General features: G+C 40.3%; 1 protein-coding gene across 2 annotated transcripts in view; it reads left to right on the top strand.

Moving 5' to 3' along the window:
- epha6 (eph receptor A6) overlaps nt 1-27,049 on the top strand; it is a 74,479-nt gene that overhangs the window by 20,723 nt on the left and 26,707 nt on the right. For both annotated transcript variants that reach the window (XM_084060626.1, XM_084060627.1), the window contains exons 4-8: nt 519-668; nt 789-950; nt 5,052-5,280; nt 18,326-18,481; nt 18,841-19,191. In XM_084060626.1, the coding sequence (XP_083916752.1) occupies nt 519-668; nt 789-950; nt 5,052-5,280; nt 18,326-18,481; nt 18,841-19,191 (1,048 nt within the window). The remainder of the gene's footprint in view (nt 1-518; nt 669-788; nt 951-5,051; nt 5,281-18,325; nt 18,482-18,840; nt 19,192-27,049) is intronic.

Consider the following 27,049-nt stretch of genomic DNA (forward strand, 5'->3'; position numbering starts at 1 on the left):
TACCCTCAGCGCTCCACTTCCGGTGGTGCGCTTATGTTTTCATTCCCACTAACAATATTTCTACACGGAACACTAACACCACTTCTCCCAGAGAACATGGATTGTTTTGGTTATAAGCCCACTTGTGTCTATGATGAAAGAGCAAGTTAAAATGTGAATATCTTTCTGTGGTATTGTCTGCTCCGAGGACGCTATTGTTAAATGAGTTTCGGTTTGTTTTCAGTGGGAAGCGAGAGCACAGACAGTAAATCCCGCCCACTACCATTTGATTGGGTAAAGCACGGCCTGCTTCATGATCTGAAGGCACGCCCACTTGTAGGCCAGTGCGTACACGTTATGACGAACCCCCCTGACAGATTCAAGCGGAGCGCAGAATCTGTTCTTGAGAGATTACACTGGCTTAGATATAGTTTATTTACGTAAATGAAATATGAATGAAAGTCCTTGTGTAGAGCAGTATTTTACAATGTTCTTGTGATGTCATGTGTTGAGAGTCTATGATTGTCCTGTGCACCCAGGTGTATGTAGAGCTACGGTTCACACTGAGAGACTGCAACTCCATCCCATGGGTGTCTGGCACATGTAAGGAAACCTTCAACCTATTCTACCTGCAGACAGATGAACAACTTGCTGCAGGGACACGCTTTCACCCTGCCGACTATGCCAAGGTAGAGGACAATTATCATTGGCTGAAACAAGTATCTACATTCTGCAGTGCTAATGTGATACATTTCAGGCTAATCGATTTGTAAGAAAAAATGCTTTTTGTTTTTTAATCATGATTGAAGGTGGACACCATTGCGGCTGATGAGAGCTTTACTCAAACTGACTTAGGAGATCGTGTTTTGCGCCTCAACACTGAGATCAGAGAGTTGGGGCCAGTGACCAGAAAAGGCTTCTACCTTGCCTTCCAGGATGTGGGAGCTTGTATTGCTCTAGTGTCTGTCAAGGTCAGTCCACTAGCCCAGCGATTCCCAACCTGTGGGCCGTGACAATATTGTAAGTGGGCCCCAATTAATTAGCAAAACACTAAGATGTGTTTTTTTTTCCAACTCATTCACTGCCAGACTTATTTCTGGCTGTGTGGTCCCACTGCCAGGATTTTGCAATTTTCTTACCCTTTCAAGTAGTCACAGAATATTTATCTCTAGTATGATCGATCCCCTGACGGTTGCTAATCACAGAGGGTTTCACTGTGCTTCTGTGAAAGAAAAAAAGAAATCATCGCGATTCCCGTTCGCTTGTTATACCCAGTTCAAAATAGAAAGTTTCGCTCAAAAATACTTAGTAAAACACAGGAAAACAGGGATTTTTTTCTCTGTTATTATTTTAACATGGAAGTGAATGGAGCATTAAATCTTTGGATCGCGTCATCTCCTGGTTCTTTGGGATAAACGGGGGGGAATAAAAAAAAAAAATATATATATATATATATATATATATATTTATTTTTTAAGAGACGTCAAAAGACGTCATTGGTGGTGTGGGCTTACTAAAAACAGCCGTCAAAAGACGTCATTGGCAGGGAATGAGTTAATGTAACATTAATAATTTAACTGTATTTTTTCTTTAAAACCTTGAAAAATATGTTTTCATTGTGATACCAATATATAGGAACTTAAAGTACACTACGTTGGTTCCATTGATCCAAGGTGGAACACAGTCAATTGAATGCTCTGAAAATGCATGCTGCCCACCCATCTGAGATCTGACCACTCAACACGGTAGCCAATCGCCTGCCTTGTTAAGTGGTCCGATGTGTGTGCCACAACAAAAAAACTTTGATATTTTCAAGTGGGCCCTGATCCAGAAAAGGTTGGGAACCACTGCACCAGCCATAACATGGTGTGATTAGGTTATATTTTATTTAAACTTGGGCACGCTTTATTCATATACAGTATATTTTTTATAATAGGCTTTTGTTCTATCTTCAAGAATAGAAAGGCATTGTAGGGAACATTAAGCCTAAATTTAAAAAATATGTATATATATATTTTTTGCATTTTCTCCCCTCTATCAGCCACTATATAATGATGCTGGGGTGTTTTCCTTCATTGAAACACAGTCCTCTGTCTGAAATCCGTATTTTCCCTTCTGTTTATGTTCATGTTGTTTGTGTCCGGGTCGTAAATTAACGCACGCATGTGCGTGTCCGTGCGCGTCCGTGCCCGTATCAACTTTTTACTTTCGGTTTTAAAGCGCTCTCAAACTTCTTTTTTGAGGCACATAATTTACTTTTAAAAAATCGTTTGGATAGAATTTAGTTGTTTAGCTTCATATATGTGGTCAATTTATCATGAAAGAGCCTATTTAAAAATATAAATTCAGAGAACCGTAGGGTCGGGCATTTCCGCGAATTGTATCCGCATAAGGCAACCTATTTTGGGCATGACTCATTTAAAAAGTCCCCCCTGCGTCACCCCCTGGTGGTCGGGGAAAAGAACTGCTGGAGGGGCGGTGTTTGACAACAGTTTTTTTCTTTGATTATGTCTGAACTCCCTACAATGCCTTTAAGACTTGGGCTGCCTGATGGCGTAGTCAGTTAATGCACTGACAGCATGGTCCTTGTGAGTCACGAATGCCTGAGTTCCGAATCCAGCTCCTGTCCTGTCATGTCTTGCATGTCTCTTCTCATCTCTCTGCCCTGTTCCTGTCTCACGTCACTGTCTTGTATAGCACACATGCTGAAATGCCCTAAAAAATATCTTAATGCAATGTTGAACTTTGGTAGAACTTTGGGGTGTATAGCTACCTGGGTATGATACAGCATGAGGCCAAAATGGGTCAGTCACCTTATCTATCGCTTCTGTGCTCTGTGATCAAAACGGAAGTGACAATTCCATTTACTCTCACTGTAAAGGACAAAAGGTCTCAAAATCACACTTTCAATGAGTTTCGCAAAACTCATTGCGATTAATCTCTCTTGTCCAAAAGAGCCACAGGAACATTAACACACATATGAATACAATACAAATACAAATACAGTATATATATAGTTAATATATAGTTATATATAGTATAGTTACTATAGTTATATAGTAATATAGTTAAAGTTGCAACTTGGTCAGAAATATAAATGTTTGATCAATAATGCCCCTGTCAAGTATCTTTCTCACCCAAAAAAATCATCTACAAAGGAGTTTTATAGTACCTTGAACTTGGCTCGTTTCCAGAGGGAAGTGAGCGCGTTGCACTCGCGCGAACTCACGTACGCGTACGTACAGTACGAGCAAGCAAGCTGGTGACTAGATTCTTTCACGTGCTTCTATTTACTTCGTAGTACCAACTCTGCTTCCTACTCTTACTGTCATGTGGGTTTGTTGTCCAACAGACCCACAGTATAGCCATGCATTACAGCCATACATTATGCAAAGCATTGCAGGCATGCAAGCCTTTGAAGAGGATTTGATTGCCATGTCACATATAACTTTAATGTGGTACCTGAATTTCATGTCACGTGCCACACCTGCTTTCACAGAGAGGGCGGTCTGTAGGCCAGTTTTGGAGGTAAAAATCCATATTAATACATATTAATAGAGAAAAGCAGAGTGCCAAAATCCACCAGGATTTCAAAAACATATTAAAAACAAAAAAAATATGATTTTGAGTGGCACTAAAATACATATACAGGTTTTAAAATGAATTCAGTAAAATTAAAAAAGAAAATAAATCAAATTGACCAAGAGTAACTTGATCGATCTTTTAAAATGTACTTAAATTCCCCCATAGTAATAAGCTGCGACAACTTCTGGTCCTTCTGTATTATTCCAGCTAGAAGGGGCAGCATATTTAAAAGTTTGTTTTTACCTAATTCTGTTCTAACTCTGGGGACCAACATCTGTACTGACACATACCGTAGAAAGCATTTGACGCTGGCATCAAGAAATACACCATTGTTTTTACGGCTATTACATGGGAAGCGTCAACTGGGGACGTCAAACCTGTTGCCGCATCTTCCTAGCACGGTTCTATTTTTGAGTATTGATGCTGGGCACAAACCACTAAAACACAAGTGTATATGGCATCCAAGCTTTGACGAGTACAAACTTGTATTGCAGTGTGTACTGTAGCCTCTGTATGCTGGGTTTCTTTTCACATTTGACCATTCTGATTTCTCTTTTGAGAAACACAAGTCTGTTTTTTTGTCCTATAGACAATAGGCTGCACATGGTCACAAAATAATAGGTTTGTCTGTGAAGCTACTGTAGTCCCATCTTCCTTTGCACATATTAGCTGTTGATGTCAGCGCTTTAGATATAGACCTGTTGTATATGATGGCAAGTTCAACATTAAAGTTCAGCGTTCAAGTTCTACAGGCACGTGCAGGGGGGGGGGGGCTTTGCCTCTTATGCCCCTTTGCCTCTGATGCCCAAAGTGCCTAAAGTGTAATGGCCTGCCCAACACCCGTGTCCATAAGAACATTTTACAAATAATAAGTTCACTATCATAATTATTATTGATAATAATTAAAATGAGCTAGCTGCCATTAGTCAGTTTTAGTGATTTTGAATTCCAATCACTACTTCCACTTTCTTGGCTAGTGCAATACAAAAACACCATATAAGAATAATAAACCATGTTTGGACTTATATCATGCTCAGGCAGCTATACAGCCCAAGCTTATATAACAATAAAAAATTACTTACATTTGTATAAAAAAAATAAGTCTTTGAATGTAAAGTAGCACAATTTCAGTCTATTAACCTTTTATAGCCATTGCAGTTGGCTTTGCTTGGTGATTCAAACTGTACCTGTGACAACATTCGAATCCAGACAGTCAAGGTTACTGTCTATGGGCCAAGTGTTTTATCTTATGTATCCAATCTCCTTACAAGACCTGCTATAACCTCTCTCTCAGTGAGAAAGACTCTTAGACACAGAAAACATCTCTCCTGTTTGCAAACATTTTTTTTTTTAAAGCCACAAAGACAAATCGTTGTGATCACCGTCTATGAATCCATCTCGCATTTGGGTACGGATATATATTTAGAAGCATCAATTGACGAATGTCTATGACAAAATCCTTGATTAAAATCGTTTTTAATCAATAGGTGTTCTACAAGCACTGCCCATCCACTTTACGGAACCTGGCGGCCTTCCCAGACACTGTGCCGAGGCTGGACTCTTCGTCACTGGTGGAGGTGCATGGTGCATGTGTGGAGAACGCAGAAGAGAGAGATACACCCAAACTGTACTGTGGTGCTGATGGAGACTGGTTGGTGCCTCTGGGCCGCTGTGTCTGTAGCATTGGACACGAAGAGATGGATGGAAACTGTCGAGGTGAGGACAAGGTGTATCTTCATACTGTGTGTGTGTGTGTGTGTGTGTGTGTGTGTGTGTGTGTGTGTGTGTGTGTGTGTGTGTGTGTGTGTGTGTGTGTGTGTGTGTGTGTGTGTGTGTGTGTGTGTGTGTGTGTGTGTGTGTGTGTGTGTGTGCGCACGCGCGCGCGCGTTTGTGTTTGTACACATCAAATTGTTTGTGTGTGTTAAAACTGTGTTATGCTACCATAAACTTGTGTTACTGCAGCTGCAGTGGGAGTCTGTAAGTAGCTTGGAAGGGCTTTCTGGTTGAAGGCGTGATAGAGAGAAAAAGAGAAGAAAAGATGGCATTGTATCGCATAGAGCACTCTCAAGGGCCTAACACTTGTTTGCAAAAGCTTGCGATCTCAATTCCACACGAATTCTCCTCCTCTCATATTCTCTCATTCTGATCCTTGCAATCCACCTCTTGCTTCATCTCTTCTTGCTCCACTTGCACTCTTATCTACACACTCACACACCTTTCTACCTTTACTCATAATTACTGCCAGCCTTGCCTTCACTTGTGTCTATATACTGTACCTTTTCACCCACTCCCTCTCACACATCATCTCTGCTGTCCACCTTTTCATTCCCTCTTCCCTCTCTGCGCTGAGCTCATTAGGGCTCTAATGTGCAGCCTATACTGTGAACCAGACATTTATGACATTTATGAACCATTACTTCAGTACTCAAAGACCTCTGTGGAAGACTTAACTCATGTCCCTGTATACATTACTTAACCCTTTAAGACCAAGAACGCGTCCGTGTCATTTTTAGATTTCTTTGGGCTATTCAAAAATAGCAGATTGACAAGCTCATAGCGCGGCACAGAGTGCCGCGCTATGAGCTTGTAGATCTGCTATTTTTGGAAAAGAATCTTGAGAATGTGTGCACATCTTTGAATATATATATATATATACATTTTTAGCTCAAATCTTTGCTTCTGGGGGGTCCCTGGAACAAAATATTTTGAGATGGGGGGGTCTGTGGCCAAATCATTTTAGGGGTCCTTGACATGAAAAACGTTTGAGAACCACTTATATTATAGCAACATAGGTTTAAAAAAAAAAAACTGTTCGGATTTAGAAGACATTTCTAGAATCGCAGAAGCAAAGATTTGAGTTAAAAAATATTTTTTTTAAAATAGCCAAATAAATCTTAAAATGACACAGATGCGTTCCCTTCCCGGTCTTAATGGGTTAAATGGTACAATCTTGCTTCTCAAAGAGGGTTGCCATGAATCCAGTGTTCGAGGGGACTGACTGGTTTTCAAATAATTTCTCCGGGCCCAGTCAGAAAAGTAAACCGAACATTTAAAGGTCCAATAAAAATGTAGTATTTTTATCCAACACACCAATGAATGCTATTCTTTTAAAATACGGTAGTGTTTTTGCACAAACATTGATAGGTTGTTGATCAGTGTAAGCTGCTAACTTCCCCAATCTCCAGTGAACAGCACTCTACTGTATGTCAGTTCTTCTGTTGGTTTCACACAGCATAACTGTTTAAAAAGTGCATGGCACTGTTTTTATTTTTTAAATATTTTTTATTGACAAGAACTTTGGGTATTCTAATTACTATTATATATTGTGTTAAGCTTGATGACCTTTGATAGTAGCAAATGTATTAACATTATGGTCCAAATGGGATTAGATAAGGCACGTTAATCAGTTGCTTGTAATGTTTATATACTATAGCTACTGTCTAGCTATCTGCTGCTGTAAACTATTTACTTGCAATACATAATGATTGGCCATAGGCCAGCTTAAAGCATTGGCCTATGGATTGCATATGCCCACAAGCATGCACATGCACATGTCTGGTTTCGCTCTGGCATCCCAGTTCTCAGGTTAAATCTATCTGTAATATCAAGTTGTTGGATTTGCCTTCATGTGATTGGTGTGAAAATCAATGTGTTGATGTGTTAGTATAAGCTGTTATTTTGTTGTTTTGTGGTATTAACATCAAGGTTACTTAAAAAGCCAAGGGCAAATGGTTGGATGGAAACGATTGTCTTGTGGGAAATTCCAGAGCTCATTATTTACATAACATACCTGAGAGGAAATTTAACAGTGAATACCGACACAAATGTTGCCTTTCACTATTCGGTAACACTTTACTTGGATTGCTGGTCCACCTCCATCTGAGTTCAAGTATCACACTACCGGTATATCAATATTACCAAAGTACCAAATCCATCTATGTTTATGAGGTCAATTAATGTGTTATAACTTACTTAACCACACTTACTTAACCCTAGCGCCCTATGGGGTGATCATTTGACAAAAAGAGCCGATCTACAAGCTCACAACGTGTCGCAGTGCAACTTGTAGATCAGTTATTTTTGGCAAATAAATTTGCAGTAGAGGGGGGAAAGGAGCAGACCCAGTATAGAGCCCTGGGAGACCCTGGTCAACAAAGTATAATAGTGTTTACGTGTTTGTCAGCAGAACTGAGTGAGCGAAGGTTTCATTTAAACGGACTGTTTAGTTGTTCCAGATACTCCAGTCTTTGGCCTGGTTTCTGCGTTAGATGATGGTACAGACAGGCTGGGGGCTAGCTGGCTAATTGCCTTCATTTGTTAGCTTCACAGCTAATTTAGCTTGCGACGGGTATTCTCTAAACCTTTCTAACCTTCTCTCTTTATTCATGGCTCATGCTGTCTCTTGTAATTAAACCAGGTGCTAAAACCGAGCGTCTGCATGTTAACAATGATGGTGAACCCACCGCTATGTCATTTACTGTCCTTTACAGATGTCCCAGCTGGTTGGGGGTAAGATTCATGCTGTACCTCTGTGGTGATGTGCTTTCTCAGGTTAATACAGTGCAGTCGATATGTAGGGCAGGCTTATTTATTTGTTTTTTTAGAGTATGCTATACCTGCTTTCTTTTCAGCTCTTGTTTTTTCCTTCTCTCTCACGTCCCCACAGATGTAGGTTTGGCTGCATACGTTTTTGAGTAGATATGACTGAATAGACAATGACAGTTCTGTGCTGCCGCGGTGTCTCCTGTACAGTGCATAGCTGCTTCTCTCTTCTGTGCTATAGTTGTACCCGTGGAGTGTCAACATGGGCTATACCCAGTAGCCACTATTAAACTATATGCAGGCCTATTTTTATGCGTTGCGTCGTGAGCAAATGGCCCTTTTTTACTTTTCCTAATTTGTTTTCATTAATATTTCAAAAAATATTCCCAAACAGATCTAACATTTTTCAAAATAATTTTAGAAATGTAGAAATTGTGAGCTTGTAGATTTGTATTTTCACGCTGTCATGTTGGATTACCAGCCTATTTGGCATGCGCCTGGACTGCTAGGCCAGCGGGCGCCCTGTAAGGCAGGTTTCTGAACTGTCCACAGCCCACCAGTGAGACGTTGAGTAGACTGAAATGGTGCCATCTTATAACGAGCATTAGTGAGAACCAATTATATGAACATAAGGATGAAAATGGGTGAAGTGTTACTTTCAGTTATTAATGCATAATGTATTTTTTGTAAAGTTTTGGTCACAGGGAGATACCAAAGTTACTGAAAGAGCTGAGCTGAAAGGTTTTGGAAACATTGATTTAAACACTGATCCCTGTATCTTTTCCTGCTCTGGTCAAGTGCATTACTGCACAGTAAAACCTCAGTGTTCATTTAATATTACAGTTTTTTTCTCTATCAGTTACTCACCCCGTGAAGCCTTGACATCATGGTAAATTTGTGTCTGTGTTGCATTCCTTCTCAGTGAATATAGAATCCAAAAACAAAGAGAATACTTGATTAATTTAAGAAAGAAATTGTGTGTGTGTGTGTGTGTGTGTGTGTGTGTGTGTGTGTGTGTGTGTGTGTGTGTGTGTGTGTGTGTGTGTGTGTGTGTGTGTGTGTGTGTGTGTGTGTGTGTGTGTGTGTGTGTGTGTGTGTGTGTGTGTGTGTGTGTTACAACAGCAAAATTATAGCAAAAATCTGTTTATAAACTCTCACACAACACTCACGGTTAATGTGTGAACTCATGTGTGAACTCAGCTCACGTTAAAGACCATGTGCATGCCCAAGTGTGCTCCTCGCTCGTGCAAGAGACTGTTTACACCCCGAGTGTTTTAAATAGTAAAGTTTCAGTGAAAATGTGCTTTTTCGGAAGTAATGAGGACATGGACTGGATACAGGTCACTTGGATTTTACTGAGAGAATTGTGTTGCCGTTTATATATGATTTTTGATGTAGTTTTGCGGTTGTTAATCCTAGCCCCCTATTTTCTTCAAAAAATATTTATGGATTCTTTATTCACCTTGAAGGAATGCGACACAGACATTCTAAATGAATTCAAGGCTTCACAGAGTGAGTAATTGATAGGGGAAAAAGTAATTTTGGGGTTGAGGTATTCCTTTAAGTTAAAGTACTGACAGTGATATGAATTGGCTTGTTGTTGAAATGTGCTTTACAAATAAACCTGCTTTGCCTTGCCTTGGCTATGGGCTGTCCCTGACAGTGAGGAACAGCCTCAACTGAACTAGTGATAGCAGCAGTATTCATACGGCAGAACAGAAACAAATGAATAGCTTTTTTTTTGTAGTCATGAAACACATCTCATTTCCTGTCCATGAAAAATGTAAAGTAGCTGAAAATCTTTCAGCAACTTTCCGTGTTTCTCTCAATTCTTATGTAGCCGACACAATAATTTTGTGTGTGTGTGTGTGTGTGTGTGTGTGTGTGTGTGTGTGTGTGTGTGTGTGTGTGTGTGTGTGTGTGTGTGTGTGTGTGTGTGTGTGTGTGTGTGTGTGTGTGTGTGTGTGTGTGTGTGTGTGTGTGTGTGTGTGTGTGTGTTTTGGATGGATCTAGACTCTTTTGCCAAAAAATCTTTACTTCGATTCTCTCGTTAATCTATTGAGTTGGCCACTTGTAGAAATCCCTGGATTATTTTTCTCGGGAATGAAATATCTTGCATTGTTTTGTGTGGGCATCTCGCTGCCATTTACCATAATGTCGCTCCTGCACAGCTGCCGTTGTTTTGCATTTGTGCAGTTTGCAGGCAGTTGCAGTGAGTTTACTGTGAACTTGCCATGACTTTTGCTATCTCCTCGTTTTCATTTTGGAAAGTTGCTTCAAAGGGCACTGTGATCAAAGCAGTCTGAGAGGCAGCATGGGGAAAGAGCAAGCGAGGGAGCGATAGAGAGAGAGAGAGAGAGAGAGAGAGAGAGAGAGAGAGAGAGAGAGAGAGAGAGAGAGAGAGAGAGAGAGAGAGAGAGAGAGAGAGAGAGAGAGAGAGAGAGAGAGAGAGAGAGAGAGAGAGAGAGAGAGAGAGAGAGAGAGAGAGAGAGAGAGAGAGAGGGAAAACCTCAATGCTCCCAAATGTAAGCACAGCAACACGTCCAACTCTCCTCGCCAACTCCCTAAACTAAGTCGGCAGTGCTTATCAAACCCTGTTTTCTTTTATTTATTAATTCTTTTTGCACCAGTAGCACTCTGCCAGACGGTTTTGACATCTCAATTGAGTGCTTTATTATTCTATTGCTTTCAGTCAGTGTCAGCCACAAGAGGATAACACGCATAGGCGGGTTATATCATGACCTAGATAAGGCAACATCACAGCGCTAATGCTATTTGTTCCATGTCCTTTCGTCATGCAGCCATCTTCAAAAGTGGCACTGCGTTGAATGGGAACCAACTGTTTTGGGATTGCTTGCGATTATGAAAAGGCATGGGGCTGGGGTGTTATAATAGAGGATTGAATTACTTTCAACACATTTTTTTTAAACTTAGGATTGAGAAGATTATGGTATGCTGTAATCTTTACTCACACACTGTGCTTGTAAATAATGAAACGAAATACTCACACAGTAGAGCCCTTGGTCTCCTAATTTACACTTTAGGAGAATCCAGGGAAGCTCCCTCATAGCATTGCACCAGAAAAGGGGCAAAATTAGCGAGTGTACCCGTGTGTCACCATATTTCCATTTCCATTTTCACTGCCGATCGGAGTAAATAAAAATACCTGTGACTACTTCAGAGTCATTTGAATGCTGATTGTAACTTTGGAGAGAGACCCACAGGACCACTGCCCTGTGTGCCTGATGTACTTATCCCATGAGTTCATGCAATAAACTTATAACTCAGAATCATTCATGTCTTTGCCTCAACATCTTGATTGCTCTAGAATTCCTAAACGGTTTATTATATCATCCAACAATTTTGAATACCATTAGCACTGTATTATGCCTTGTTTGGACATCATGGAGCTGATTCAAACACAGTTTTACAAGCAGGAAGGCTATCCCCCCTCTTTTTTCCAAATTTGTATTGCTAGAAGTAGAGAGGTCAAATTGGATAAATGGTTTGTTGAAATGTAGACAATTATTGGCGTATTGTCACTTCTAGAGACATGTTTGACTTACAAAGAACTCAAACAACAGGGTACTGTAAGCGATCTGTTGATTAGAGCTGCTAAGATAAGGGAAGGGTATATCGTAACCCAGGTTTTCTGGAGAGAGAGATCTCCAACTATAAGAGCCGCACCGAAATCAAGGTTAACCGGAGTGGACATTATGAGGATTCCACCCGACAGCATAATCCTCCCCTCTCTCCTCTCTGTAAGACAGCAACCTGTAGTGCTTGAGTTAGTGTCAGGAATTGAATGTGGCCCTCCCTCTATCTCCTCTAACCCATCCAATCCGGGAACGCATATGTGTAATTTTAAGATTTTTTTGGCTACTCAAAAATTGCAGATCTACAAGCACTTAGCGGGGTGGGGGGGGAGGGATCCGCGGACAAATACATATCATTTTGAGTGGTCTTTGACATGAAAAAAGTTTGAGAACCACTGATATTATATATATTATAAGTTTGTTTTTCCAAAAAGTGTCAGTATTTCGAAGACATTTGTAGAATCCCCAGAAGCAAAGATTTGAGTTAAAAGTGTTCGCTTTAAAAAAACATATATATTCAAAGATTTGCACACATTTTCAAGATTCTTCTAAACAAAATAGCAGAAATACAAGCTCGTAGCGCGGCACTTGGTGCCGTGCTATGAGCTTGTATTTCTGCTATTTTTGAATAGCCCAAAGTATAAAATAATGGTTATAGCACAAAAAAATCTAAAATGACACGGTATGCATTCCTGGATTGAATGGGCTAAGGACCCTCACAGTCTCTCCGCTCATCTCTGTTCAGCCAGGCCAGAGCATCACTCATTCCCTGTGAAACGCCGCCTCCATCTACATATCAAAGCTTTAGAGTCCAGGGTAAACATACGGACTCAGACTCCATCTGTTCCTGACAACATAAAGCCCAGAGTGAGTTGCCCGCACCACAAACCAAAAACAAGTCTAGATCTTATGTGATCACGCCTCAACAAAATATGCTTCAATTTGACAAGTCACCTATAGAGGTGTTCTTCTGAAACACACTCACAAAGCACCGCAGTGTCACGAGACACGTTATACTTAAAAGAGAAAGTTACAATGTGATGGCACAAGGAAATTGACACGTGGAATGGACTTTAATACACTCACATTTGTCTTAATTGTGCAGGCATCCATTATCTCTGAATGCATGTGATGTTCCAGTATACAAAGTGTTACATGGTTAAGATTGGGGATATAATATTTAGTTACATGCACAACTACCCTTCTAGGCTTCCTTATGTACTGTACCGTAGGTGCAGTGTTGGAAAGTACATTTACTCAAGTTCTGTAGTTAAGTAAACTGCAGGTATTTTTTACTTTACTTGAACATTTCCATTTTTCATTAATAACTCCACTACATCTCAGAGGACATTGTACTTTTTTTACTCCACTACAACTATTTGATAGCTTTAGTTACTTTGAAGATTTTGATATTTTTTTTACAAAACCTACATTACACACTTAAGCTATTTCATACTACAAGGCATCAAGACAGATCGCTATTTTTGAAAAAGTTTGACACTTTTTTACATACTCGAGTTACTTTGGTACTGTAAGTATATTTTGATGCCAATACTTTTGTACTTTTACAACAGTCACATTTTGAGTACAGACCTTTTACTTGTAACAGTGTATTTCTATATCGTAGTATTTCTACATTTACTCATAAGTAACTTTACTTTAAGTAAATCATCTGAGAACTTCCTCCACCACTGGTTATATGCACAACTACCCTTCTAGGCCTCCTTGCCGTAGGTGTAAAGGGTTAACTTCAACAGCTCTTTAAGCTGACATTGGATATTCCGCTGTTACCGAAATCTTCTCTGTTCTATTCAACCCCCTATGGAGGGCAGATTTTTTGTCTGGTTGGTCTTTTGTTGAGAAGGATGCACATACAGTAGTAGCTGTAAACAAAATGGCCACCCCCTACATCTTGTCCTTGAAGTAGAAGCTTTGTATCTGTCAGTGTAAAACTAAAGCAATGCTGTGAAAGAGCATCTGTGCTCAACCAATTATGCCCAGATAAATAAAAGAAGAAAAAGAACGGTGGTGTTGTGTGCATCTGCAGGTTACTTCACAAAGAAACATGGTGCACTTGAATTCCCTCAATCCTGTATATCAGTGTTAATTTTGTTGACTAAGACTAAGACTACGATTTTGATATTTAGTCAACTAAGACTAGACTAAGACTAAACAGGGTCTTTAAACAGTGTTTAAACACTTCAGCCATCACATTTTTAGGCTATTCAAAAATAACAGATCTACAACCTAGGGGTGGGACGATATATCAATATCGCGATATATCGCAATACTTTCTCCCGCGATAAATAATCGATATACTGCCCAAAAAAATCAATATCATATAAAAACAATTTATTAAAAAAATATGTCGTTTTTCCGACTCTGTATTTGTGTAATGATGATTTTGAACTGTTTGGTGCTATTTTATGTGTTTATGAATTGAATACAAGGACTATCGTGATATATCGTTGGTGAAATTTCATGCAATATATTGTGATATCGCGATATATCGAATATCGTGATATTATTGTTATCGAGGGCCTAATATCGCCACAGATATCGTATCGTGAGATACCCATATCGTCCCACCCCTACTACAACCTCCAGGACATGCTGCACTGCCACGCCGCGACAGCGTTTTGACAAATCTTGTCAAATCGTCTCTTAAGTGGTCCCTGGGATAAAATATTTTCAAATGGGGTCAAATACATATTAATTTGGGGGTCTTGACATGAAAATGTATAAATCTCCCCTAGAGCAAGCAGGCGGGCTCTTTTAGCTCAGTGGTATTTCAGCACTAGGCGCAGAAGAGCAGGGTTCAAATCCAGGGTATAACAGGAAAGTTACATAATGCAGCTTTAAGTAACAGACCTGTATAAATATTATATATGTATTCCCTGCCACCGAAAATAACAGACCTCCATTTGCAATGTGCATGTTGCAATAGGCTGCAACAAATATGGCATTGTGACCGAGGCGAGGCGTGTCATGTGGGGGTGCATTAATTCTCCAACACTGTTCAGTCCGGTTCATAATTAGCAACACCTGGCTGACAACAATATGTTACTCTAGCTACACTGAATGAATGAGTGAATGAATGAATGAATGAATGAATGAATGAACAATCTAATGAACAAATGTACTTAATTAATAATTGCATGAATTAATTAGAACCATAGTTTTGTAATGTAACATTTAATATTTTTTTGCTCGTTATGGACCTTGCGAGTTAGCCGTGGGATGCCACTCTGTGAGCAGCTCAGTTATGAGAAAATAACGGCACTTCAGCGGGGTAAACACCCTCAGTATGATGTGTGTGTCAGCATGATGATGGTGTCTATTAACCCCTTAAAACCGGGAACGCACTTTAACCATTACTTTATACTTTGGCTATTAAAAAATAGCAGATATACAAGCACAAAGTGCTGCGCTATGAGCTTGTAGATCTGCTATTTTATTTTATTTTTTAATCGTGGGCAATTCTTTGAATATATATATTTTTTTTTAAAGCCTATATTTTTTAACTTAAATCTTTGCTTCTGGGGGATTCTACACATGTATTCTAAATCCTAACATCCATTTTTGCATTTAACATCCAGAAAACGTATGCTGCTACATTGTATATCAGTGGTTCTCAAACCCTTTCATGTATAGGACCACCAAAAATTATATGTATTTAGCTTTGGACCCCCATCTCAAAATATTTTGTTCCAGGGACCCCCCCAGAAGCAAAGATTTGAGTTAACAGTGTATATATATATTCAAAGATTTGCACAAATTTTCACGATTTTTCCCCCTAAAAAAAAATAGCAGATCTACATATGAGCTTGTATATCTGCTATTTTTTAATAGCCAAATAAATCTAAAATGACACGGTATGCGTTCCCGGATTGAATGGGTTAACCTTTGATGGCAAATATGAGTCTTTAGTTTTCTAATGACTTGTGGGTGCTGGGTTCTTCCCAGCTTATACCAGCACTCATGAAGCAGCTGGAGATTCAAATGAAGCTATGCGTCTGTTGCCATTGGCAGGAGGTCAAAGTAATATCCATGAGAACCATCATCAAGATTAAGATTCATTACTCTTCTCATTAGGAATAGGCCTGCAGCTTGATTGTGTGTGTGGGTGATGTGTGTCTCAGCGAGTCTGTTTCTTTTTTGTACATATTTGGATTTACATTTTCAACACTTACTGTCCCTGCTTTAGTTTTATAATCTCTCCTCCTACACATTATAAACTGACAGTTCAGCTTTATAAAGTTCATACTGTATATTATATACTGTGTGTGTGTGTGTGTGTGTGTGTGTGTGTGTGTGTGTGTGTGTGTGTGTGTGTGTGTGTGTGTGTGTGTGTGTGTGTGTGTGTGTGTGTGTGTGTGTGTGTGTGTGTGTGTGTGTGTGTGTTTATATATAGATATATTTATATCATATAGATATATAGATAGATATATCTACAGTGTGTCTGTGTATTATTTATATACATATGTTGAGATATATGTCCTACTGTATAGTGCAAGTCTCAAACTTTACTGTTCATAGACTGTACAGTACATACTGTAGGGTACTGTATATTCATTCATATATTCACTGGCGATAGATGTACTATATAGTTATACTGTAGGTGTATCGTCACTCATACTGTATATTCAGGGCTCATTATGTTTATTGATAGACTGTACATATACTGTAGTATTGTCATTCACTCATTCAAAATCCAGTGCTGAAATCTAGGTCCAGCAGCTCAGTAATATATTTTATGATTATTTTATTGTTCGTTCACACCTGCATTTCCCTCCAGGGATCAATATATGTTCCATGATCCATGATGAAAACAGCTGGACACCTTTCAGCACCGGATTGAACAAGTGCAGTATACTGCCACATGCTGTTAAAGGAAGGGCTAATGGTAATACCGTAGTTCATTACTGCCCTTTGCCATACCAGAGGGTGGCCAATTAAAACAGAGCAAATCTTGCTCACTAGGACGTGTGCAACCCAAGATGTTGGGAGGAGAAACCTGCAGGAATTATTTGAATCAAGAAAACTGTTGAAAATTGTTGCCACATTTAACTATTGATATATTTGTTTCTATCTCCCCATACACAGACACACGCATGCATACATGCACATAGGCACGCACATAGGCACGCACATATGCACGCACGCACGCCCACACACACACACACACACACACACACACACACACACACACACACACACACACACACACACACACACACACACACACACCGCATCTTTGATGTAAATGTATATTTTCCATCTACGCAGAGTATTAAGCAATTGCAATATTATGGCTTTATTTTGCTTTGGACAGACGGTCAGGGGGAGCAGGAGGCAATCCCCACTAGTTATTATCATTGTCTGATAAGCTATCGGGTAAACAGGGGGGGGGGGGGGGGGGCAGGAAGAAAAGGCAGAAGGAGGAAGTGGACTGAAGCAAAGATGTTGATATGAGATCGGGGGAGAAGAAACTGGCAAATGGTGGAATAATATGAGGGTTGAGGGAGGGAAAGGGGAGTCAGTGGAGTTAATTGAGAGGAAGAAATGAGAGAGAGCAAGATGGTGGAGAAATTGAGGAAATAATGAGGGTGGAAAGAGAGAGAGAGTGAGGATGCTGAGATGAGAATGCGCAGGTCAGCAGTGGATGAATGTTTTGCAGACTGTAATTGCGGTTCCATAAGGCACTATTTCTATGTAAATAGTAAAAAAAGAAGAAGAAGGTTTTAACAGCTGTGAAGAGAAGAATAGAGCTACTCTGAGAACAAACCCCTCTACTATTTAATTCCAAGGGAATGTAGGCCTACAGTAAAAGGCTCAAAATACACACCTTTATTCTCTGTCAGAAAATTTCGAACAGCTTAGTATGTAGCTCTGGATTTGAATACCATTTGATGTTCAGCTATATCAGCATAAAGACTACAGTAGATGTACTATTGGGAAGATTCTGGAGCAAGGCAACTCAAGAGAATTGAAACAGCCAAAGTAATATCAAGTGCCATAATGTTAATTCTCGGTAGGCTATCCACCAAAGTAACAGTGGGGAGGAAGGACTCCCAAAAGGCTGCATAGATCCAATAAAGAAGTTTGCAAAGCCACTGTAATGCAAACAGTGATATTTACTCGTTAGAAGTAGCAATGATGCTGCTTGAGGAAGAGCAAATAGCTCAGGATGTGTCACATTAGTACACAAGCTACATTCCAAGCCATACGTTGTGTTCACTGCATATGCTGCTTTATTTGGTGTTACTACCTGCAACTAAATATAACTCGTTTTTGCATTCAAGTGGCCTGACTTTATTTTGTTATTTTCCCAACCCTGCATGCAGAATTGCTATAATGGGAAAGTATTCCTGAAAAGCCTTTAGGTAGATCCTGATCCAGGTGCGGTGGCTTCACTGGAAGGCACAATTTGTTGACTTGACAGTGGTCACTAGCACAGGCATGACATGCTAATGGAGGTAACAGTGATCCAGTCTAACTCGTGTCGTGAATAAGGTCAGATCTTAGAAAAGGAAAGAGTCATAGTTGGCACTTGGAGTCAAATCAAAATGGCATGATGTTGCATACAACTCTCTAACCATCTCCCAATCGTCTCTCTCCAGCTTGCATGCCTGGTTTCTACAAGGCGTATGCTGGGAACATACCATGCTCCAAATGCCCTCCACACAGCTCCAGCCATGACCAGACTGCCACTTTCTGTCACTGTGACAAAGGCTTCTTCCGAGCTGTGAAAGACCCTTCAAGCATGGCTTGCACAAGTCAGTAAAATAGTGACAGTACTCCACTGTATGTGCGTTATGTTCTGTATTTCTCTGCCTGTCTAAAGTTAAGTTCGTATACAGTCCTGTCTTTGTTAGTGTCTTTGATTCTATGTTACTATTTTTTTTTATTCTTTGCCACAATTGTTGATAGTTTGTTTGACCTTTTCCTGTCAGCAGGTATACTGTACAGTATACCTACTGATTTCTCTCAATATGATTCAGTTTAATTTAATTAAAACCAAACCTGGAGTTGAATATGTGCACCATTTGCTGTTTAATTTGTAAAAGCATACTAATGATAATAATAATAATGTATTATTGTTATATCTCTCTTAACAACTCTACTGCCTCTACAGGACCCCCCTCAGCTCCGAGGAACCTGGTGTCATTTGTGAACGACACGGCCCTCTTCTTGCAGTGGGCCCCTCCCAGTGACACCGGAGGCAGAAAAGACCTCACCTACAACATCCTGTGTCAGCGTTGTGACGGCGACGACAGCAACGGCGGCGTGCTGCAGTGCGAGCCGTGTGAGCGCGACCTGCGCTTCATTCCTCGGCCACTCGGTCTGACGGGCACCTCGGTGGCGGTGGTAGATTTTGCCATGCACACCAACTACACTTTCCACGTGGAAGCTTTGAACGGTGTTTCAGGGGTGGGTGCATCCGCACGCTCCCTGGCCAATGTTACCATCACCACACACCAAGCTGGTGAGTTTAAAGTCTGTCTTTTTGTTTCTCTCTGTGTGTCTTCCCTGTTCTCTCTCCTGGGACAAATATTCGAGACTGCATCCCTGTGTAGAATAATATTAATTATCGTCACTGTAGGGTGGAAACCTTGTATGTCCAAAACAGTTAGTTTTCATGAAATGGAATAAAATAACCTGTGTTCCAATGGATGCAATGTAGTTGTTTTGGTCACAACCTCTTGTAAATACTTTTCATTGGTTCAAATATTTATTATAAACCCACAGATCACCAGGTAGGTCTGGAACCAAATATCCAAATATTTTAATTATTGCACAGCAATGTCACATGTGCTGACGAGGAGCATATGCGCTTTCAATCCACTCCCATGTTAATCAGCTACTGGCCGCTTGTGGGTGTTTTAGATGGGCTGTGTGGTGTGACTGTCTGGGGTTGTTGTCTGCTTGGCCTGGATGGACATAGCAATCTGAATGAATGCTTCACCTCTATGTACAAAACTGCTTCACAAGCGATGGCGATATATATATAATATTTTTTTCATTCATAGATTTTACTACAAGATGCCTGTGCAGCTTTGTGTTTGAATGATATGTTTGGCTCTTGAGATGCCTCTTACATATTTACCATAGTAAATCAAAGTACTGGCCTCTGCAGAAGAAGCTCAAGAAATGCACAGAATATCCAATGCTTGAAATAGAGATTTGTAGGACAGCCCTACCACCAGGTTTTAGTGATTCTTTAAGAAACCACCATATCAAGTGCAAATCCCAATGAGTACATGATAGAATTTAAAATAATGATGATGCCATACCCCCACACCTGCCAACAAATTGACTTAATTTAATTGGATTAGATGAAGTCAAGTAATGAATTAAGTATGAAGCATTAAGAATATATCAGTGTAAGTGCCAGTTATCAAGTATCGATTATAATGTATACATAGTAAAATAATTACATAAATGCTAGTTATATTTTTTACAGAAGGCAATGCTGAAAGACAGAAATGTATGAATCTATTTGAATGGAAATGTGACTGTCTTTTGTCACTGATTGATTCAGCCGTGCCCAGGTGCTCTGTCAAATGTTCATTGTTTCATTGTTAGACTGCAGATCCTGGCTTGTGGCTACCTGTCTATTTTTACCTACAGATGAGCACTCTTAAAGCCCTCCAATTGCACAATACTTGAGCACAAAATACATTAACTCTACTAGACCGCGGGCCTACTAGGGAACGACGCAACCTTGTATATCCAAAGCTGTTTCAAATTTAAAGAAACAACCTGTTTTCCAATGTAGTTAGTATTTAGTCACAAACTCTTGTAAATACCTTCCATTGGTTAAATATTAATAAAACTCACAGAGTAGACAGACTAAACCACTTTCAACCTGCCCTATTTTGGGCATGTCATTATAGGCGAAAAATGTCAAACATTAAAAATGTTTTAAAAAGTAGGGAAAACGTCAGATCTACAAGCTCACAATGTGTTGCATCGCGACATGAAGATGAAAATATGGGCGTGTGTGCGTGCGTGCATGCGTGCGTGTGCAGTTACAGGCTGCTACAGTACAGATGAAGATGTTGATGGCGAGGTAGCAGGCAGGGATTTCCCCTCAGGCAACAATTGGCTGGTCACCCTGCCTGACAGGCACTAGTGCTCTCTCTGTCTCTCTGCCTTTGAGCACTTTGCAGACCGTGAGCGAGCTGACATACTGTAGCAACCGTGTCCTGCACTTACACTAGCCCTAATGACCAGATCAGGCAAATGAAGAACCGTTGTATGTTGGATTTAATTTGAACACTGGACCACATGCACCAACGGGTGCCAAGGGTGCCCACGTAGATTGAATAATTCATGTACGTACTGTAGATTGTGAAATTATTATGACAAGGACGATGATCTTATCTTATGATTATGTGCTTGTTCATTTCCAATAAGATGGCCAATAAGAAGTCTAATAATAAAACCCTTTAGTACATTTAGATACAGATTTTGCACAGCTTCTTATGTCATTACTTCCAGCAGTCCAGTTTTTGTTATTTAGCTGTTGTACAGAGGGACTCAAATAGGCTTCATTCCTCTGTCAATTCAAATCAATTCAGTTCATTTTAGTTCAATTCAATTCTATTTTATTCTATTATTCTACTCTATTCTATTCTATCATTGTGCCAAATCACAATAAGTTGTCCCAAGAGACTTTACCTAATAGAGTCGAAACCAGATGTCACATTTCCCCCCTGAGCAAACATTTGGTGACAGTGGCCAGGAAAAACTCACCTTTTAATGGGAAGAAACCTCGAGCAGAACCAGCCTCTAGGGCACGGAGGCGGCCATCTGCCTTGACCACGTTGAGGTGAAAGAGAGAGAGAGACAGAGGACGAAAGAGAGGGGGGGTGAAGGGGAGAGAGAGGGGAGAGAGGGGAGAAAGAGAGGAGATATAAGATGGACAGCAGCAACAAGAATAATAACAACAACAATAGTAACAACTATAATGACAGTCCACAGTGGTATTCCATGGAAACCCTCCATCCACAGCTGGGGTCTGCAATCACCGTCCATGGGAGCCTGGGAGACGAGAATGCACAAAAACTCTGTCAGCAGTGTGACAAGCAGCACGTCTGTCAGGATAGCAAAAGCCAAAACAACAGTCAACATAGTTTCCAAGACAGCTTCAACAATACACAGTAAAACCCTCAGTGTTCATTTTACTCTGAGATTGTACACATGGAACCATGAGTCCATTTGGTCCCAGTTGTAAGAGTTACAAATTGTTAAATGATCACTGAGGATTTTACTGTGTACATGCACATGAAGGCATATGTGGAGATTGTGCTAGCCTAAAGCCTAGTTCATACTCCGTTGCACGTCTGTGTCGCTCGTTAAAATAACTGTTTTTTCGACGAGTGACACCATTATGTGACAAAGTATGAATGGGCTAATGTGTTCCATGTGGACATGTTCATACCACGATGGAAGATGAGGTATCCCTGCAGTCCTGGTAATGGCAGGAAGAGAATTCCGGCAGGGGCGATCCTGGAAGAGGAGTCAGAAGTGGAGTTGTATGTCTAACTCTACGTAGATGCTGGGCATCCAGTGGGTGCAAGACACAGACTAGAAGTAGGGTGTACGGTTAGTCCATGACTTGGAGGCATGGGGATGTACATGCTTTTGTAGCCTTAAAGAACAGCCACAGGGTTTTGAATGAGGGATAGGATGAGGAGAGAGTGAGGATGAGGCACAACTTTGTGTGGTTTAACACAAGGCCTTCTCAAACTCTTGTAGGGGCTGGAGAAAATACTCTGAAAATGTACTGTCAGCTGGAGGGGGACTAGAGATTGGACAAGAACCTTGGCTGAGAGTACCTGGTGAAGAAATGCTAGATTCAGCAGATGACTGAGTATCTATGGGAAATTGTCGTGGCTATGATGTAGTCTTTGCATGACAGTTGGTTGGCAAACTGACATTCATGGCAGTCAGAACAGGAGTCATTGTGCCGCTGTCAATGGTGATGAATAGGGCTGGCAGAAGACAGGATGTTTTGTGGGTGGGTGGATGGACGGACGGATGGATAGACAAATAGACAGTGATAACAAACCTACACCCAGTGCTTTGAAAACCAATCCTGATACCGTCTCAATAAAAAAGGACTGCCCTAAAGTCTTTGGTTTGGTTCTACAGTGCAGTTATTATTATTTGTATTTCCAAATTTCGGTTTTAGCCCATTCATTGCATTTATATGTCACCAGACGTATCGGAAGGCAGAGATCTCCGATCGTCTGGCTGTGTGAGACTAGTGTCTACATCCCAGTAGTCAAGTAGGCGTCATTACTCCAAGAACAGTACAAAATGTATGAGAGCCTGGTGGTTGTGGAGCATGATGGCTACTGGCACAAAGGACTGACCAAGTCGCTCTGTCTTGTCAGCAGATGTAGCAGAGTAGAACACAGAGCCATTCTTGACACCTGATAAAAAAAAGGGCCTGACACATACAGTGCAGTAGGAGGTGAACAACTCCAGAGCAGATCCCCCAGATCAACAGGGTTAGCAAGCAGCAGCTGGTGAAACACTGTGCCGAAAGCAGGTCTGAGACGATGACGATAGAGGAAAGTGAAGCCTGATATACAGTATACTTGGGTGCTCGCCGTATTGCACACTGACAATAAGCAATCTACAAGCTCACAAGATGTCGCAGTGCGACGCCTTGTGAGCTTGTATTTTCGGTGCGAGCCACTGCTGTGCAATTAAGTATAAATCACCCTTGAGTGCTTGAGTAAAGCTCAGTTTAGTACTCTGTTGTACGCTTGCCAAAAGGAACAATCTTCAAACCAAACACGCACCGCCAATAAAATAGTCATTTTCAGTCAAAATACTTTAATGTGCAATGGCTTTTCCAAGTCTGTGACCTATAATTCTCACCAAAGCCTTGGCATCTAATTGTCAGCTTCTGTTATCAGCTTGTTTCTCTGCATTTTAAAATATTCATTTAAGAATTTAGTATTAATGCAAAACTCAATTTCTGTGAGGCGCTCTGGAGTGCCGGATTGTCTAAATGAGCTCAAATAGGTTATTAAGCAAGCCTCGGATCAGCATGTTATGGTGATAGAAATTCAAAAAGAGGTTTTTCAGTGTTATTCATGTTCATTGGTTGAATTCGCACAAAAATGCTAGGTTATCATGAGGTCACAGAAAACCAGGTTGTCAGGTGTGAGTTAATGGGTTAGATTTGAATAACCATCTCACCAGTAAAAGCAGCCTGGATGATGGCAGAAAGCTGCAATGCAAATGTATTCCCCACAGGTTGAGAAGCAGCCTGCAGGCATGTTCCCATTAAAATATTCAGATTGGGATTGACTTGTCAAAAAGGCTGTCAAACTGTCACCCGTCTCAACAGACGATTGTATACGCACATGCACTTGCACGCACACACGCACCCACATGAGCGCACTCACTCACACACACACACACACACACACACACACACACACACACACACACACACACACACACACACACACACACACACACACACACACACACACACACACACACACACACACACACACACACACACACACACACACACACACACAAAGAGGCAGACAGACATAGATACATACATCACTTGCACCTATTGCTTGTACTTATTCTGTCTTCTTCTCCCTCACACACACACACACACACACACACACATACTCTCACACTCACACACTCTCACACTCACACACACACACACACACACACACACACACACACACACACACACACACACACACACACACACACACACACACACACACACACACACACACACGAGGCATGTGCGCAAATGTGCTCTCAAACATGCAGTCCCTAAACGTGCCTCACTATGAACTATGGAATGCCAAAAATGCCGTATCTAGATATAAATACATAAATAAATACATGCATTTATAAAGCAAGAAATGTTAAAATAAATAAATAATTGTACAAGGAAATGTACAATTAAATATTGAAATGTATTCATTTATGTATTTATTTATGTATTTATATATTTATGTATTTATTTATTTGTATATTTATGTTTTTATTGATGTTTTTAATTATTTATTTATTGAATTATTTATTTAAACATTTAATTATTTATTTATGTATTTATTTCCCTATTTATTTACATATTTATTTATTTAATTATTTATTTAAACATTTAATTATTTATTTATGTATTTATTTACGTATTTATTTAAACATTTATTTCATGAATCATTTCATGCCGTATTTCATTGACGGTATGTTAATGAGGGGGCAGGCTTTAGCAATCAAACCCAGAGCGATCAAACTTCCAGCCCATAGAGCTGGTCAGTGGTCAAATGTATTACTATTTTGTTGATGATGATAACTGTATTTATGTTTATAATAATTTGGTTTGATTTGATAAATTAACAAATAACAATGAAAGCCATAATATATTTAAAAATATGAAGCAAAACTAAATAATATATAACAATAAATAAATGCTTGGGGATAATCCCCAACATGTTCAAAAAGGAATAGGAAGAAATGAAGACGTATTTACTCCTACCCCCTTCGTATATATCATTCCTGATTCATATAAACAATTACAAATTTAAATCAAAATCATAAAATCTTATGATATCTGTATAAATGAAATATATATTTTAAAAAATCGTATACATATGATATTTACACACATATTTATTACAGAGAAAACAGAACCAAATGTTTGTGCAATCATCACACAGTAGCCTACTGTTACTGTATGTATATTAAACATATCATATTCATCTGCAGTCATCCATCACACAGTTGTTCTATTAAATAAATTATATTAATGTCTATTATGGCTGTTTTGGACGACTGGGCACCTGGACATCTGGGCACTATGGTACATGTGGGCACCTGGACAACTGGGCACTAGGTACATGTGGGCACCTGGACAACTGGGCACTGGGGACATGTGGGCACTATGCACATGTGGGCAGGTACAACTGGGCACTAGGGACATGTGGGCAATTGGAGAGGTGGGCACCAAAACCATCTGGGCACTAGGGACATGTGGGCACCTGGAGAGGTGGGCACCAAAACCATCTGGGCACTAGGGACATGTGGGCAATTAGGGGTGGAGACATCTGGGCACTAGGGACATGTGGGCACCTGGACAATTGGGCAATATGGACATCTGGGCACTAGGTGCATGTGGGCAACTGGACAACTGGGCACTGGGGACATGTGGGCATGTGGACAACTGGGCACTATGGACATGTGGGCACCTGTACAACTGGGCACTAGGTATATGTGGGCACCTGGACAACTGGGCACTGGGGACATGTGGGCACCTGGACAACTGTGCACTATGGACATGTCGGCACCTGGAAAACTGGGCACTAGTGACATCTGGGCACCATATTTTTGGGACGACTGGGCACCTGGACATCTGGGCACTAGGGATATCTGAGCACTAGGTACATGTGGGCACCTGGACAACTGGGCACTAGGGATATCTGGGCACCTGGATGAGTGGGCAATTAGGGGTGGAGACATCTGGGCACTAGGTACATGTGGGGACCTGGACAACTGGGCACTAGAGACATGTGGGCACCTGGAGAGGTGGGCACCAAAAACATCTGGGCACTAGGGACATGTGGGCAACTGGGCACCCGCCGTTCTAAAAATGGTTTATGCCACTTTTTAAGGTTATGTTGTTTTATATAATGGCATATACTGTATTTTTTAAATGGTATGCCTTTCCAAATTGGTATGCACCGTTCCTGGGAGTGGTATGATGTTCCAAAATTGGTTTATTTCTTTTTAAATGGTATGTCGTTTTATATATAATTATCTGTAATAACACTATTGTAGTGGCTATTTGTCAACAACAATAAAAACTCAAAAGCGACAGAGGCACCAGGCAACGAATCTTATGCAGATCGGGGGGTAATTGGAATGAGTCCATTGTCCGGACAGGCAGCGAAGTTTTGTGGTATTTATTTAGCTCTCCAAGATGAACAATATAGAAAAAGGATGTTGAAATGTTTGCACATTATAATCACAACACTATATTAATAATAATAATAATAATAATAATAATAATAATAATAATAATAATGGTAATAATAATGATAATAATAATAATAATAATAATAATAATAATAATAATACTAATACTAATAATCCTCCTATAATTTAATTAACCTCTGTCTGTCTGTAGTCGTCTCATGGTGAAGCTGCCCGGTTCCCCTCACTGGCTGGAGCAATTGCTCTGATTTTGCACACAGCCATTGACCATAACCATCTGACCTTAACTGCGAAGCCCCTTTTTCACTTTCATCAAATCTCAGGTTCTTATTAGCGTTTATGTGTCAAAC

This window comes from Gymnoscopelus microlampas (genome assembly GCF_963454915.1).
Source record: "Gymnoscopelus microlampas genome assembly, chromosome: 1".
Lineage (NCBI taxonomy): Eukaryota > Metazoa > Chordata > Actinopteri > Myctophiformes > Myctophidae > Gymnoscopelus > Gymnoscopelus microlampas.